Source organism: Aristolochia californica, unplaced genomic scaffold, assembly GCF_029961685.1.
Source record: "Aristolochia californica isolate CCGP_79_NKW_82.1479 unplaced genomic scaffold, dmAriCali1.0.hap1 SCAF_15, whole genome shotgun sequence".
Taxonomy (NCBI): domain Eukaryota; kingdom Viridiplantae; phylum Streptophyta; class Magnoliopsida; order Piperales; family Aristolochiaceae; genus Aristolochia; species Aristolochia californica.
The window spans coordinates 4,294,676-4,311,488 of record NW_027181826.1 but is presented as its reverse complement, the minus strand read 5'-3'; the positions used below and the strand labels follow the sequence as shown (position 1 = coordinate 4,311,488).

The window sequence follows — 16,813 nt, the reverse complement described above, 5'->3', positions numbered from 1 at the left end:
ATTGGTCACCTCTGTCTTGTACTTATTCTACTTTTGAAGAGCAACATTATGCGTCTCCTTCCTTTTGAAGTATGAAAACTGCTATCTTTTTATTCACACCCATAATTCCTCAAAGTACTTTCTTCAATTAGTGTTTGCTAAAATCACTTCAAAGCAATTCCTATAGATCCACTACTTAAAAGGATAGGAGTGTTCCTAACATCCAACTTGAGTCAAGTTTTTTATTCTTACCCAAGAGGTGATTTGTGTTTGAGCTATCGTTGAAAACTGAGTAGTCTTTTTGTTGTGCCCTAAAGTTGGGCTATTTTTCCACCTTTGAAATTAAGTGGAGTATTTTTCAGACTATGACCATTTTAACTGGTGTGTGGAGTTTTGTCGTATGGCTAAGAGTGATTTTTATCTCACCATTATATTGTGCAAGCTAGGTTTCTTGGTAAAGAAAAAAGAGATCCCTAGCTAGAGGGGGAGAAATAGAAGAAGAAGTACAAGACAAAGGTAACCAATAATGAATAATTCTACATGCTGTGGTAATAAACTTTTATGTGGCTAGAATATCCAAGTAAGGGGGAGATAAGATGAGAATAAGACTGAGATTACAAACAAGATGTGAACCAGAAGAAGATGAATCATAGCAAGACAATCAAAATTTCTTTCTAAGTCACACAAGATTGGAATTTCTTTTTCAAGTACAAAAGTTTCTTGACCAAGATTATTTTCAAAGTGAAGTTGCAAACACCAACTTGAGGAGGAGTGTTAAGAGACACCCAAATGTGTAGGGGTGTCATAACTAGTAAATAAGGAGAACTTTCATATAGATGACATATAATTGTAATTATACAAGGTGTATATCATTTTATGTCCTTCTCCTTTTGAAGTATGTAGCCCTAAGGGCATTGTAGTCATTGTAAAAACCGTCACACAACTATAAATATAGCCTTAAGACATGGGGTAGAGAATTCAAGCTCTCTCCCCTTCTCTTAATTCATCCAAGCTCTCTCTCTCTCTCTCTCTCTCTCTTTCTCTCTCTCTCCCTCTATCTCTTTCTCTCCTCTCTTCTCTTTTTCATTTCTTCTCCTCTCCATGGGATCCTAAAGTCAAAAAGGTCCTAGTGTTTAAGTGCATATATATTAAAATCAATCGATCACACTAGGTCAAGTATACATGAAAAAGTGTTTTCTTACTTTGAAATCAAATTCTTTCGTTTGGAGTATTGCTTGCAGACCTGAACTATAAAATTTGTATTTCTATTGAATAACTTTTATATATGACCTATATTTGAAAAACCTATCCAAGTTTTATACAAGCTTTGATTTTTAAATTCGGTTAATCGATAACCTATTGGGGTGCTATTTATATTATATTGGCACGTAGGATTTGTTATGTTTATCTTTATGTTTGTATTGTAAAATTTACCTATTCGAGAGACTTTTGTATTAGGTTAAAGACTGAGTAAGTAACCCTTATAATGTTAGGTCAAACATTATGTAGGCAAGACCATCATCACCCTATTCATAGAGAGAAACCTATGTGGCTAAGGAGTAAAGGATATTAAAGCTTGTTTTTTGTTGTTGATTGTATGACCCTTTTTGGGCTGGTGTTGCTAAAAATCTCTATGTGGGTCTAGGGTGGCATGCCTGGTGTGATATTGCAAAATCCTTTTGAGAGACTAGCTAGGATTACCTAGTTAGCTTAGCTGCTTTAAAATCTCTTTGTGGGTCTAAGTTTGATAACTTAATTTGTTGTTATAAACAGTGTCTTTTTAGGTTTGTGACAACCGCTAGATAGCATGTACGATCATTAAACCCGGTTCAATCAATTGCTCTGATCGAGTTTCATAATAGGTAGTGATACTTACTATAAGAAGAAAAAACACCATATAAAAAACAAAATTTCCTAAAATTATGAGAGGGGGCCGTGTCAGCAGGTTGTGGACCTGAGTAGAATTAGACACATGCCGGTTGGATGAGCAGCAGAAGACGACAGGACCGTCGGAGACTCGTGTCCGGAATGAGCCAATTACGAGCCTACTCCAACCATCGAAGCCGCTTGGAAAAAAAAACTAAGAATAAACGGGTACAAGAGCTGTCCTCCAAAAAAAGCGTAAAGGAGGTGCAATGAATTCCGAAAAGCTAAAAAGCTACTGACGTGGCAGATCAAGTGGGGGCATCTGTACTCCTCTTACTAATATTTTAACAGAATAAATTCTTCTCGCCAATATCTTCGCTCTTCACCTGGAATATGCAATCCAATGTCCTCCGCTACCGTCCTCTCCGGGCTCCGAACGCAAAGGCTGTCACACCTCTCGCAGATTACGGTAATCAAGAAGCCAGATCTGATGTTCTTCTTCACTTCGGATTTCCTAGGGTGTTTCTGTTGCCTCTCTAAATCGGCGTCTCTTCGTTTATTTTCCGCGTTTAGTTTTCTGATCCAACAAAATGAAGAGGATTTCAGTCGTCAATCACTCTGACAACGTCTCTGATGTTTAACTCTCGCCTTAATCAACTTAAAACATTTTGTTTTTGTTTGCTTTACTTTCGACCTTTATACTTTTTTGTTTGTTTCCGAGAAGAGATTCACGATGTGAGAGTTATCTCTTGAACACAAATTAGTTTGTACTTCGTGTAACTTTTCTTCGTTAATAATTAATGTTTTTGACATATTTGTAGACATCTAAACTAACAGCTTAAGTCCATTGCTTTTGCAATGTTTAATTTCTGATGACAGTGTTTTTGAAATCTGGAATTTGTCAACGCTGCTGATTTTGTATTTTTGATGTCTTTATGGTGTAGTTTTTTTTTTCTTTCTGTTTTTCATATTCGATAATGTCCATGTCTTTCTTTCTATGAATACTTTTCTGGTTTGATGGTCGTTTGTATCAGATAGGACCTACCCGCTTCATATTCATATTTCACTTGGTTCGATGTTCTGAAGCATTTCAAGCAAACATAGGGCGAAATGGATACAGTTGGAGGATCTTACGGCTTTATGCCCTCCACTTTCCAGGTAAAACTGGTGGACTTTCACTTTTCTTCTGCTGCGTGACTGGAAATATTTTGTCTGGTTTTCCTTTCAACAGCAGGTTAGATTTTTTTAGTTTTTACGGGAGAATTCTATCGTTCTCATTATTTCCTCTTGCTGTTCGTTGTTGTCCAGTCAGATGTTATATTTTTGTTTCTAGAGGCATCTAATGATGAGCATGGGTATTTTTCTCCTCCTTTTTGTTTTTGCATTTCCTCCCTTCCCCGGTCCTTGAAGTATTCCACTTATATAGATTTTAAACTTTTCACCTCTTTAATGACATTGTGTATTAGCATGGGCCGGTTGTAGGTGCCACTGACGTCATTGAACTTTTGCTAATTTGGATATGATCTAATCAATATTAATGTTTATGGCAACGACTTGTTGTGTAGAAAATAACATAAAATCATGGTTATTAGGTGTCATTTTTTGTTTTGTTTTTGCTTTCTGAGTAATGGAGAGTTGAGATTCCAAGCTTTTGAGGGTAGTTGGTTTTTTTTTTCTGAAGCACTGGCTTCATTAGTTGCCCATGAAACAGTCTTGGTCTAATGGCCTGAATTGTTACAGTAATATGATGGTGATTTCCACAGGGATATTTGCATTTGTTTTTCCGCATTGTTAGAATAATAAAACTTCAATAGAAGGTCATCCATAAATGCCTGCCTTTGATAGGAGATGGTGTGGAAAATTTGCATTTGTTTTTGTTATTGTTAGACTGATTGAACTTAAATAGAAAGTGATTCCCTTAAGCACTTGACTTTCAAACTAACATGAATTGGTTGCAAGATGGCAAAATAATGATGACTTTGTTTATACCTTATTGATATAGATCCCACTTTAGACTGGTAAGATTCTTATAACAATCATGTTTTGAGCTTGGTGATGTTAATATGAAACTCGATTCATGGTTCATTAGACTTTGGTCCATCTAGTTTTTATTGTGTGAGAAAATCAGCCCAATGGCATTTTGGTCATTTTACATGATCGAATATTTTATATTATGGCCTATCTTGTTTAACATGTTTGATTTAGTCTATGTACAAATTTTTATATTCTTAGGAAGAGTGGAATGGGAGTTATAAGGAAATAAGTGTTTTCTATGTAAGAGGGGCATTTTTGTCATTTTTGTAAATTATGACTTAAACCTAAATAAATAGCATTGGGGATCATGCACAACCCCCAACACAGCTTATTCAGAGCTTTGACATCTTTGCTCTATTTCTTTCTCTCTCTCTCTAGATTTTCACACTTTTTACATGTTGTATTTAACATTTCCATTCCAAAAGGACTTGATGGACTTTGTAACCTATTTTTTGGATCCTTCATATCCAAATAGTAATTACTTTTGAAAATTATGAAATAAGAGGGAAGCATAAAGGACACGACAACAGGAGAGCTGGAACTCTTGTGATTAGGGTTGTGGTCGACCCCTAATCTCTTTTTATAACTTAAAGACAGGTACAAGGATAATAATGCCCCTATTCACTTAAACTCACTTAAACTTTTATAACTCCTACATTACTCTATTAGAAAAGCTACTAAAGGGCTATTTTGGTCATTTTATCTCAACATATGTCACTTATTTCTGTTTTATCTTACTCTACATGTTTTATTATGTCTATAGACTGAAGTTCATGTAATTTGACTATGTAGAGTGGGAGATATAAGGAGTTAAGTGTTTTAAGTATATAAAGGGCAATTTTGTGAATGTACTAAACTCACTTGTTAAATAGAAAGGGGGTCGAGCACAACCCCCAAAGAGACTCAATTTTGAGTTCTCTCTTCTCCTCTTTCCCTCTCTTCTAGGAGTTTGCACCTTTCAATGGAGTAATCTAATGACAAATAAGGATCTATTGCTTTGATACCACGTGAAGAATGAATATTAGGATACTTAAAAAAATTAAAAAATTATGCTGGCTATAAAACGGATAGGAGATTTAGTACTAGTTACTGTTGCTTTGTTGGAGGTAAGCTACTTAGTTGGAAAAACAAGAAACAAACTGTAGTGGCAAGATCTAGAACTGAGGCTGAATATAGAGCAATGACTCATTGAGCCAGTGAACTTATGTAGGTTAGGTCCATCCTGGTCTCTCTGTTCCAGAGCCTATGGTTATGAAGTGTGACAATCAGGCTAATCCAATGTTGCAGGAAAAAATGAAACACGTTGAGGTAGATTGTCATTTTATTAGAGATACTGTTATGCAAGGTAAAGTGATTACTCCATATGTGAAGTCTTTAGAGCAATTCGGAGATGTGTTTACTAAACCTCTTCGAAGGTAAGAACACTTTAGATTCTACAACAAGCTGGGATTTTTTGATTTCTACTCTCCTACTTGAAGAGGAGTCTTGAAATATAAACACAGAGGTATTTAGGTCATTTGACATTGTCATATAGGTGTCATATTCTTCTAGCAATACTTACATTTCATATACTTGTATTTCTAATTTCATTCAAATTTGATATGTATAGAGCGAATTATAGGGATTATTGTAATAAAGAGCATTTCAGTCCTTTCAACTTTAATCACTTTAAGTGATATATCTAAGAGAATCAATATTGATTCCCGAGACTGATTAATGCAGCCTCCTGTTGCTGCTTTCTCTATTTTCTCCTCTCTTCTTTCTTGTTTCCTCTTAATACTCTAAATTTATCAAAGGTATCTCAATGGTTGTTACCTGCTTGATGTGAGGACTTCCCTCTTCTTTGGAGAGTCTATTTTTTTTTAAGACATTTAATGACTTCTAATGGCCTTTCTTTACTAGTGTCATACTCCAAAATCTGTGAATCCTTTGATTAAATCTCCAGCTGATCCAATATATAATTATAAATGCCTTTTGGTGGGGCTTAGTCCATTTTCTACCGGTGTCATGGGAAATAGTCAACTGCAACCAAACCTTGCTAATTTAAATACAAAATCTTATGTTATTTGCTCAATATTAGAGTGAATTGACTAAACTTTCATTTATTTTTCAGCACTTGTATATACCCATCAGTCTTTGGTGTTAATAAGCTCTTGCCTGCAGCCAAAGATGGTAAACCTTTCATATGTCGTTTTTATCTATGTAATGTGAAGTCACCTAGTCAACCTCACTTTGCCTTATTGATAGTATTGTAGCTTAGGCAGGCTATATAAAGAAAAATGACTACAGCAGGCTTTACTAATAGAAATTTAGATGTTCAATAAAAGAATTCTTCCTTAAATTTATTTTCAAAGACTTAGAAACTTGTGTTTTGAAATATTGTATCAATGTAAGTTTATTTTCGAAGGTTCAGCAAATTGTGTTTTAAATATGGCCTCGATTAATTGTTAGTCGGATTGATACTGAATTAACCCTTAAGAAAAATACTTTTGTCCCCTACTTAGGTAGTGGATTTTTTGTGTGACTCCTCTAATTGACATCAATAGCAACTAAATTTTTTATTTTCTCCAGTAATTTCTTTTTCTTCATTTTTCTAGTTTTTTTATGCAGGACGATTAATTGGTTTTAATTAAATGTACCTGGTTTATGAATAATCAGCTTTGTTGTTGGAATTCAAAGAGAAGAGGAGAACACGAACAGAGAAGGAGAAGAAGAGGACCAGGAAAGGAGAAAGAGAGATAACAACAAAGAGAGAAAATTTTCATTCATTCCATCATTGATTTATCAAAAGATTACAATTAGTTGGTAAAAAATTGAAATTCAAAATTCAAAAACAGATAAAATTGATAAATGATAACTCTTAAATCCAGGAGGATTAAAAAAAAAATTATAAAAATGAATAATCATTCAACTACAATGTGGAGGATCCCACGGACCCGATGTTTCCGAGTGTACACTCGTGTGGTCGGTAGCATGCAGATGTTCCCACAATTTACCCGAGGTGGGCGAAACTGATCGTGTCGAGTGTAATTCCTAGTGGCTCGGATAATTCTCCAACAAATTGTGGTCTTGAGTTATTATTAGGATGCATTCTTTGCAGGATTGTAGGATCAACGGGTCAGCAAATCCAAACTCACACATGCTTATACTGGCAAAGATTGCAAGGTGATAGCATCCGCTTAGGGAGGTTCTATCTTCTTCAGCCAAGTGTGGGAAAATAATGAAAATGTGAGGTTAAGAGAGCCAAAAAATTAAGTGGTAAATCTAGCGATATATAGATGGAGAGAAGAATCGAGAAGGGTAGAGATGATGCAAGATTGAGAGAAAGAGAGACATTAAGAAGTCTGGGAAGTAAACAATTTCAAGGGAGAAGAGTAGGAGTCGAGAAGATAAGAGAAAAGAAGGGAAGCGGTTAGGCTTGTGAGTGAGAAGAGATAAAGGAGTTTAGGTTTAGAGGACAAGTAGGGAGAGAGAATAGAGGAGATCAATGGAGAGATTTAGAGTGCACAAGTAGAGAGGGAGAAGAGGAGAAAGCAACAAGAGAATTCTAATTAAGTTTGTTTTTTTCATTTTTTTCACACATGTGAAGTTTGCAATGTGAACTGGCATGTGTGCGTCAAAGAACCATAGTCATCTTCTTTGGTCGGTGCATCGAGGAGATTTTATTTCTGAACTTAGGTTTGAATTTGTAGACGAAGGTGAGGATGATTCCGGTTAAGAGACAATGAGTTGACAACCGGGGTTGGCAATGATGGATGGTGACGACATGCGGCGAGTTTGGTCGGCGTGCAGTTTTCTAGTGTTTTTTGTTGTGATCGGTTGTTGGTGTCATCAAAGCTGGTTAAGGGGGGCTCGGATGCTTGGCACTGAATGTCTGGTGATGGCAAACAACGGCTGAGGCCGGTGCGACATTCTACGATGGCTCTGGGGAATTTGGTGACAATATCGCTTTTGGGAACAGCGATCGAGCAGCAACGGAGAGGCTGGAAGGAGGAGAAACTGTCGGTGACGGCCGACAACCAATGGAAATTTCAGTCGGGGTCTGGTGCTTGGGTCCTGCAATGATGCAAGCGAGGAAGGAAAAATGCGAGGGAGGAGAAGGATGATGAGCCGAGTCGGCAGACTTCGGTTTGTCTCGGTCAAAGAGGAGAAATGGGTCGAAGCTTTTCTGGGTGTACATGGAGTCTCTACCATGTCGTCTCAGCAACACTTGAAGTGTTGAATCGATGGAACGAAGGAGCTATGGTCTTCGGTAAGCTTATGTAACAGTGACGACGACCAGTGAAGGCGATTGGATCTTGGACTCTGATAAAAAATTGATCGGGATATTTAATTGGATTTAATTAAATCTACCTGGTTGATGAATAATCAGCTCCATTGCGGGAATTTGAAGAGAAGAAAGCGATGAAGAATAGAAAAGGAGAAAAAGAGGAACAGGAAGGGAGAAAGAGAGATAACAACAAAGTGAAAATTCTCTTGGCATGCCTTGCGCATGTCCCATGGTACCTATGGCTCGAGTGAAATAACCGGAGATTCAACTCCAAGATTAGCATCCCGGATAATACAGTTTCTCAAGCAGTGGGCCTTATCTCGAATTAGTTATATATTAGGAAGGAGTTTGCCTCTCTACCGGGTGTTTCCTTTGGGAAACCTGGGGTTTGATCATGCATATGGTGGGCCCCTGCAAGAATACGGTTATGGCCACCTGAGATCCTCCCCCTTGTGACTGCATCAAACTCAATTTTGATGACAGTGTTTTATGCTATCCTGGGCCGGCTAGAGTTGGTGGTGTTTTCAAAGACAACAGTGGTGTTATTCTATCCTATGCTGGGCCGGTGAGTATTGCTGACTCAAATACTACTGAAGTGAGTGCTCTTCTATTCGGCCTCCAAATCTTCAAAGAGCGTCTCCATGGCAAGCTGCTTATCGAAGGAGACTCAAAGATTGTCATTAGCTGGTGTTCAAAAGATAGCTGCCCCCCCTTTGGCGCCACTGGCCAACCACTGATTGTATTGCTGACATTGTATCATCCATTTATTGTAATTGGAACCTCGTTCCTAGATCAACCAATTCTTTGGCTGATAAATTGGCAAAATTCGGAACCACCCAACAATCTCTCATTGTTTGGTAAGGTTTCCCCCTTGTAATCTGCTCGTTTGAGCTCTCTTAATAAAATTCAGCATCATTTAAAAAAAACAACAAAGAGAGAATTTTCATTCATTCCTTCATTGATTTACTGTGCAGTTACAATCAATTAATAAAAAAATTTGAAATTCAAAATTCAAACACAGATAAAATCGATAACTGATAAAATTTCTTAAAATTAGGGAAGATAAAATAAAAATAAAAATAAAAATAAACAAAAAAGAAATTATAAATGAATAATCATCCAACCACAATGTGGTGGGTCCCATGGACCTGATGGTGGGTCCCATGGACCTGATGCTTTTGAATGTGCTGGATATGAGTGTCCCCACCATTTTTGTTTCTTTTGTAGCTTTATTTTAAAATCCTAGATTATCTATGCACCAAAACCCTTGTCACCTCAGTAGTGTATAGCCCTTTGGTTGGTGAACTCCTTTATAAGGTTCTAGGTAGATTGTTAATAGGAGCATAATAATTTTATGTGCATGATTTTCTTTCATGATTTTTACAATTGTTCTCAAGAGCTCCAAACTTTTGCCCTTATATTTAGTGGTCAGAACTCAACCTAGAAACATCAATTTGGCCGAGAAATCCACTTCATCAATTATATGCCTTTATTTCCATTTATTTACATCTTTTCTAACTGAAATCTCTTATCACCCTTTCAGAAAATAAAACTAAATCCACCTTCCAACATGTTGATTTCTAAGGCCAACCCATAAACACAAGAGATCTCAAGGGAAGGAGAGAAGATAGGAACTCTAGCTCTTAGAAGAGAGGAGAGAAGAAACCAAGATAGAGAAAAAAAAAGGAAAAGGGAGAGAGGTGGAAGGACGAATTTGAGCTAAGAGGAAGAGGCTTGAATTCTCTACCCCATTGTCTTGAGGTTGTATTTATATTTGTGGGAAAGTGTTTACAATGACTACAATGCGCTCAGGGCTACATGCTTCAAAAGAAAAAAGACATACACTAGCTTGTATAATTACAATTCTAAAGGAGGGAGATGCCAACACAAAGTTTTTTCATGCAGTGGCTTCGGCTAAGCGTAGGTCCAACCGTATTACATCATTATGCATTAATAATGAGTTAATATCGTGTCGAACTTCGATCACTAATGTGTGTTGCTCAAGTTTTTCACAGATCTATATTCGGAGGAATGCCCTTATAGACCGAAACTACAAAATATCAGGTTTTCTCGTCTCTCTCCAGCTGTTGCTTCTTTCCTAGAATTGCCGTTTTCAGTTGGAGAAGTTGAACGTGCTGTTTTAGGCATGGAAAGTGATAGGGCGCCAGGCCCTGATGGCTTCAATGGTGGTTTCTTAAAAAGATTTTGGCCTCATCTCAAGGGGGATATCATTTCCATGGTTAGTGGGTTTTTCAAGAATGGGATCACATTCCATAGTATCAGTGCGTCTTTTATTGCATTGGTCCCATCTTAAAGTTCTCCTTCCAACAGTTATTCACAAAGGACAAGGCGCTTTCTTGAAAGGAAGAGAGATTCTGGATTCTACTATGGCTGCTCATGAACTTATTGACCATTTTTCGACGCAACAATGACCCAAGAATTGCCCTGAAGCTAGATCTTGAAAAGGCTTTTGATAGAATAAATTGGATACTGTTGGATGAGATTATGGAAAAGATGGGTTTTGGCAACAAATGGAGATTCTGGATCAGAAGTTGTGTGGGCTCGGCATCGTACTCTCTCCTCATCAATGGCTCAATGTGTGGTTATTTCTAAGGGACCAAAGGAATTAGACAGGGAGATCCTCTCTCACGGCTTTTATTCAATATGGTTGGTGAATTTCTATCTACGATGTTCTACTCGGCAGGTAATCTTGGGTTGTTCCCCCCTACTAGTACCAGTCTAGTTTTTAATATTCCCATTCTTCAGTATGCAGATGATACCATCATTTTTGGAGTCGACAACACTGATAGTGCAAGAAAGATTAAAGCCATATTGGGACTCTTTGAATTAGCCTCCGGTCAAAAAGTAAATTGGGGAATGACTTCCCTCATGGGCTTCAATGTTAGCCCTGAGCTTCTTACTGAGACGGCTAGTGTATTTGGATGCACAATAAGCCACCTACCTGCAACATATCTTGGTTTACCTCTTTTCAATGGGCATATATGTAAGAGTCTTTGGAATCCGGTGGTTGAAAAAATTGAATCCCGCCTTGCATCATGGAAGGGGCGTCTACTTAGTAAAGCGGGGAGGCTCATCCTTCTCAAGTCTTGCATAGCAGGAATCCCCATTATGCCCTGTCCTTTATGCCTTGTCCTGTTGCAATTTGTAAGGCTACGAATAGGCTAAAAAGAAGATTCCTGTGGAGGGGATTGTTATGCACACAATAGATCAGGGACCATAACAGGGATCGAGCAATGCTTTTAAGTACCATTTGCTTAGTTGGGATGAAGTTTGCATGCCGAAGAATATGGGTGGTCTGGGAATCCAAAAATCTAGGGAGATGAATCAAGCGCTGCTGCTAAAATGGTTATGGAAGTTTAATACCCACTCCTCAAATCTTTGGAAGGAAATGGTTCTCGCTAAGTTGGGTGGGGAGCCTCACTGGTGGATGTTTGGTGGGAATCGAAAAAGACTTTCCTTAATATGGAGAGCTCTATACCTTTTGCTTCCAAAATTTCATTCTGCAAGTAGATTCTATGTGGGCAATGGCAGATCGCTCAAGTTTTGGGAAGACTTGTGTATAGGGCAAGAGCCTCTGCAGGCTGCATTCAGAAGTCTCTTTCTCCTCACGTCTCACAGAAACATATCAGTAGCAGAAGCTTTTGAGGAGGGGAGGGGGGGCGGGTATGAGCCTCCATCCTAGAAGGGGTGTCTCGGATAGTGAGGCTTTGGAGGCTAGTCGTTTGATGAACCTTGTTGCTTCGTTTAAAATCCGTCCTTTGGAGGCCGACAAACTCATTTGGTGGCCGTATAAAAAGGGTTCTTTCACGGTCTCATCCGCACATGACTTTTTAAATGGCGGTAATTTGTCTTGGAGGGAGAATGAGATTGACTTTGTATGGCGTTTATGTGCCCCTCCAAAGATAAAATTCTTCATGTGGAGTGGTAGGTCATATATCAACTTGACTTTTAACAAAGAAAATCTTCTTTTCCTATCTGGGCTCCTCCATTCATGAAAAATGGAGAAATTTGGCTATGATGCACAAAGGGAAAAAAACTTCCGGTCATGCAAGAATGGACTCCTCCTAATCTTGGTTATCTCAAGTTAAATTTTGATGGCTCGTCTCTTGGTAACCCTGGGATTTCTGGTTTCAGAGGAGTTATTTCAGATCATTCCAGTAATCAGCTCTTCACTTATGCTGGCCCTCTTGATATATCTGACTCTACGTCTGCAAAGTTACATGGTCTCCTCTCCGGTCTCCGCGTCTTCAGAGACAAATGCAGTGGGCCTCTTCATATTGAAGGTGACTCAAAATTGGTTGTAGGCTGGTGTGAGAATGCATCCTCTCCCCCGTGGAGACATTGGGATACCTTTAAAGAAATTTTAGATATTACTTCAATTGTTTTTTGTATTTGGACTCACATTCCGAGATCCGCAAATTCGGCGGCAAATGTACTTGCCAGGCAGGGAGCTACCCTACAATCGCTGGTTGTAAGGGACATGCTCCCCCAAATTTTGTAATTTCTCTTGTTTTATTAATACATTTTTATCAAAAAAATAAAATACAATTCTATGCCATTCTATGAAAGTTCTCCTTATTTACTAGTCATGCCACCCTTACACAAGTGAGTGTCTTTTGACACAAGATAATTAAATCTGTTTTAGTTATATCTATTCAAATTGTTTCTACTAGGAAACATCATTGAGTCACCTCTTACGTATGAGTCGTATGACTTTTTAGCTGGAGTTAGTGGACGTTCAACCTGTTCATACAACCACAGCTTCCAATGTTACTCTCTTCATGAGTTTGTGGAACTTCCATATTTTTCTTTGATTTTTCTCTGCTGTTTTCTCTTTTTGTTCAGGTTGCATGATATCATGTGGCTCGTGATCACATGGTGTCTTTTTTTTGTCCTTTGAATTGCTACATGATATCTTTTTTTTTTTTTTTTGTGTTACAAAATGGTATCTTTTTATCTATTGATTTTGTCACAGCATACCTTTGTCTAAATTTAGTATGCATCCTATTACTGTAATTCTTCTGGCTTTCAGGTTTGTGGTACCTTTCTCCTGATCTGTTTGCATTTATATCTCTACTGTTGGAAGGAGAAAAAATTCTTCTTTATATATCAATAGTGACTTTCACTTGCTCAGAAAATACAAGCACAATTTTTGTACTACTACCAAGAGTTTGTTTTCAAGGATTGCGATCTTGAATTCCAAATTGCTTGAGGACGTCAGGCATTATGTGTGCCTTTATTCTTACGTAGCTTTACAAAGATCTTTTTTCTTCTGATCACATCACAAGACCTAAAGGACTTTGTGGCATGTTGACTTTGCTCAAGTGTGTTCATGCAAATACAGCATGTAGCATAATCTTGGAACCATGGGTGAAGTACTGATGAGAGCTGACAAGTTTCCATGGATCATGACGATGCTCCCTTATTTCAATTGTAACCTGCTACAAGTTTCATGACAATACCAGGGGATCAGAGTTAAAATGATGAATCTTTTACTGTTTGTTTTCTAGTTTATCAAAGCAAGAAAATTTTTACCCTAACTTCATAGCTCCAGCTGGTGTCTCATAGTTTTGTTGAGGCTGGCTAAGTTGGAGATTAACAGGTGCATGCACATCTTCTGCACTGGAGAATCCTTTTGGCAGCAATGAGTTTCTATTGACTCCACTTGGGTCCCTGGCTCCATAAACCTGTGATGGAGAATATTTTGATTACATTGTCAGAATTCTTTTCTCACCTGAGAGTTCATCAGTTAGAAAAGCATTAATGGTTCTCATTGCTTTTCTATCAAAATATTTGTATCAATGGCTTAACCAATACCTTCTTATACAATTCTATGTTTTCTTGACGGATGATGTTTACCTTCTTATACAGTTCCATATTTTCCTGGTGCATGAGGTTCCCCTGTTAAATAAAGTCATGGAACAGTTAGATACTCAGACAAGAAATAAAGATTTCGCTGTCTGTGTGAATTTGTAATGGGTACTTAAAGAATGCAATAGTGAAAAAGAATAAGTGAAAATTGTTTTGGAGACCTTTCGATTTAATTCTTGGATTTCCTCGGTTAAAAGTTGGTCCTGCAAAAGTGAATGACAGGATTATTTATTTATGCATGTTACTGATTTCGAAAACGAAAATATCATTTATGCAGTAGTTGAGGCCTAAGCTGTTTTAACCTTCTTCATTCGGACACCATGCACACTCATTTCAAGTTGATTCTCTAGATTTTGCAGATCCTTGACACTCAAACCCGAAAGCTCTTCCCCCATCAACTGCCTGCAGTCATCAGAACATAGGCTAGCTATTGAGCTTGATGGACAGGTATTTAAAAAGCTTGATGCATTGATGTTAACTATAAGTACTGTGATCAGTATTTGTAAACATCAAGGCATGTGTCAGAATGTTGAGGAATTTTTTGACTTGATTTTTGTATTACTCTGAAGCTGCAAGTAATTTATAAATTTTTGTCCATATTGTCAAAGAAGGTTTAACATCCTGAAGTGAATCCAACTCATTTTATGTTTCATGTCAGGTCATTTGTGCTGATATCCAATCACCAATGACCAATATTAAGGCTTTTCCTATATCTGTTCTTTAACCAAAGTGCAAACATGCAAGACACTCATAGGTACTCAGAAAATCTGGACCTTGCTGCTATGAACACTTTTTAGTCTGATGGAAGTTTACAAGGTCTGTCTTCAATTTATTGTGAAATAAAGCTGTGCTGTCTAATATGGCTTTTCCACCATTGAGTAAAATTGTATAATAAAGAAGTAAAAAAGAGAGAGGAAGAAATAAAAGGGTGACATGAGGGAAAAGAAGGCTGCGTGAAGTGCGGCATCCAATAGGGATCAATTCGATCCTTAATCTCTTTTATTAGATCACTTAAGTGAAAAGATAACTAAAAATACAGAATAGCCCTTAGTGCATGCATTTGCTGTCAAACAGAAAACATAAAAAGATTAATGTATTATTGATGTATCACTATCCTATGACCTTCCTAGCCGATAGAAATCATGAATATACATGTATAATGACCAAAATAACCCTGATTCCATATTTTCTTACACTCCCCCTCTAGTTGGAGCATAAATATCAAACAATCCCAGCTTATCACTATTGAAGAGTAGTCATAGAAGAGGCTTATGTGACTCTTACAAAAGAAATCTCATAGAGGAAGAATTAATATGGCAGAATCTTGCAGGTGTCTCATTGGAGTATGTCTCTTAGGAGAGTATTTCAGCTTTGAGGTCTTTTAGTTTTATTAGTTCTCTGTATTAGTTGTTTATTTTGATTTTAATTAGGAATTCTAATATGGGCAACTAGCATATGGGTACTTTAATTTAACTTTGATTCTATGTGATTTCTCCATTATAAATAGAAGCGAATGTACTTAATTAATATACTAGTCAATGAATAGTTTCCCTCTCCTAAAATCTCAACATGGTATTAAAACAGGTCTTCTAAAGGTTGGTCTCGAAGTTGATTATCAACTCACAAAGATTATGTTGTTCTTCACTGTATACTGTATGTAAGACAATCTTCTCGTTGTTAGTTGTCTTTCCCATCTTAGTTGTTAATCTGATTCAATTATTTTACTTTGTTGTTGCATCTGAATTGTTAACTTTATTATATGTTCCCTAAAAAGGTCAATTCTCAGTATCCCTCTTATTTAACGCATGAATTCTCCTGTTCTGTACCAAAAAAATCAAAACAGTTTTACTTCTTTTTTTTACACTTTGAGACTCGCTCAAGAAATAGCAACTTCTGTTCTTTTTGCTTAGTTTGTGTCCAGTAATTTGTCAATAAGATCTCTTGTTTCATTAGAAAAGTAGTCTGGAGATTACCAGATCATTTTCCATTCCAACCGTTGACTTAGTTTTGAAAAGTAACCCAAGAAAACTGAATTCATCCTTGCCTGAGCAATAAACGGATGCCATTGCTTATACATCTCTAGCCGCTTCTTTGCTCTAAGTGATTTGGCACCTTCTGAAGAAGAAAAGATATAACAAGTAAGCTAAAGTTGAAACTCAAGGAATTCCTACTTGCACAATAGCGTCGGGCTCCTCGAAGTCTGGAGTATGGAGTCTAGATTCTTCTCTCCCCTTATTTGATGTTCTGGTCACATGAAAACTTTATACCACAATTTTTAGAATTCTTCATAGTAGGCTCCTCAATAGAGACATTAGTAACTGACATATGGGTTGTTTAATTTAACTATGATTCTAAGTGATTTATATATTATAAATAAAACCCCCCCAATGTACTCAGTTAATATCAGGTAATGAATTATTTTCCTTTCCTAAAATTTCAATTGTCACGAAACACTGAATGCTCATGTCTTCTAAGAGGTTTAGTAAAGATGTTGCTGAGTTGTTCAGATGATTTTACATATGGTGTAACAACCTATCTTTGCATTATACCATCTCTAATAAAATGGTTGTCTACCTCGACATGCTTTGTCCTCTCATGGAAGAGTGGATTGCTAGCTATAACAGTTGTTGTTTGACTATTGCATTTGATAAGCATTGGCTTTGTAATACGAAATCCTATCTCAACCAGAACTGATTTTACATACATGAGCTCAGTCATGGTATGGGCCATTGCTCTATAGTCTGCCTCAACGCTTGATCTAGCCACTATATT

At 37.2% G+C, this 16,813-nt stretch overlaps 1 protein-coding gene and 1 long non-coding RNA gene across 4 annotated transcripts in view; one reads left to right on the top strand and one right to left on the bottom strand.

Annotated features, from left to right (window-relative positions):
- The first annotated feature begins 2,230 nt into the window (after window positions 1-2,230).
- LOC137951572 (uncharacterized) overlaps window positions 2,231-16,813 on the top strand; it is a 62,956-nt gene continuing 48,373 nt past the window's right edge. For both annotated transcript variants that reach the window (XR_011112138.1, XR_011112137.1), the window contains exons 1-5: window positions 2,231-2,314; window positions 2,880-3,003; window positions 14,392-14,488; window positions 14,700-14,795; window positions 15,626-15,694. This is a non-coding gene — a long non-coding RNA (uncharacterized lncRNA). The remainder of the gene's footprint in view (window positions 2,315-2,879; window positions 3,004-14,391; window positions 14,489-14,699; window positions 14,796-15,625; window positions 15,695-16,813) is intronic.
- Window positions 13,593-16,813, bottom strand: part of LOC137951571 (MADS-box transcription factor 23-like) — a 66,044-nt gene continuing 62,823 nt past the window's right edge. Inside the window, exons 4-8 of one of the 2 annotated variants that reach the window (XM_068798327.1) lie at window positions 14,344-14,443; window positions 14,203-14,244; window positions 13,988-14,071; window positions 13,706-13,857; window positions 13,593-13,611 (exon numbers count right to left, since the gene is read on the bottom strand). In XM_068798327.1, coding sequence (XP_068654428.1) covers window positions 13,593-13,611; window positions 13,706-13,857; window positions 13,988-14,071; window positions 14,203-14,244; window positions 14,344-14,443 — 397 coding nt within the window. The remainder of the gene's footprint in view (window positions 13,612-13,705; window positions 13,858-13,987; window positions 14,072-14,202; window positions 14,245-14,343; window positions 14,444-16,813) is intronic. The other variant, XM_068798329.1, reaches the window with a different exon arrangement.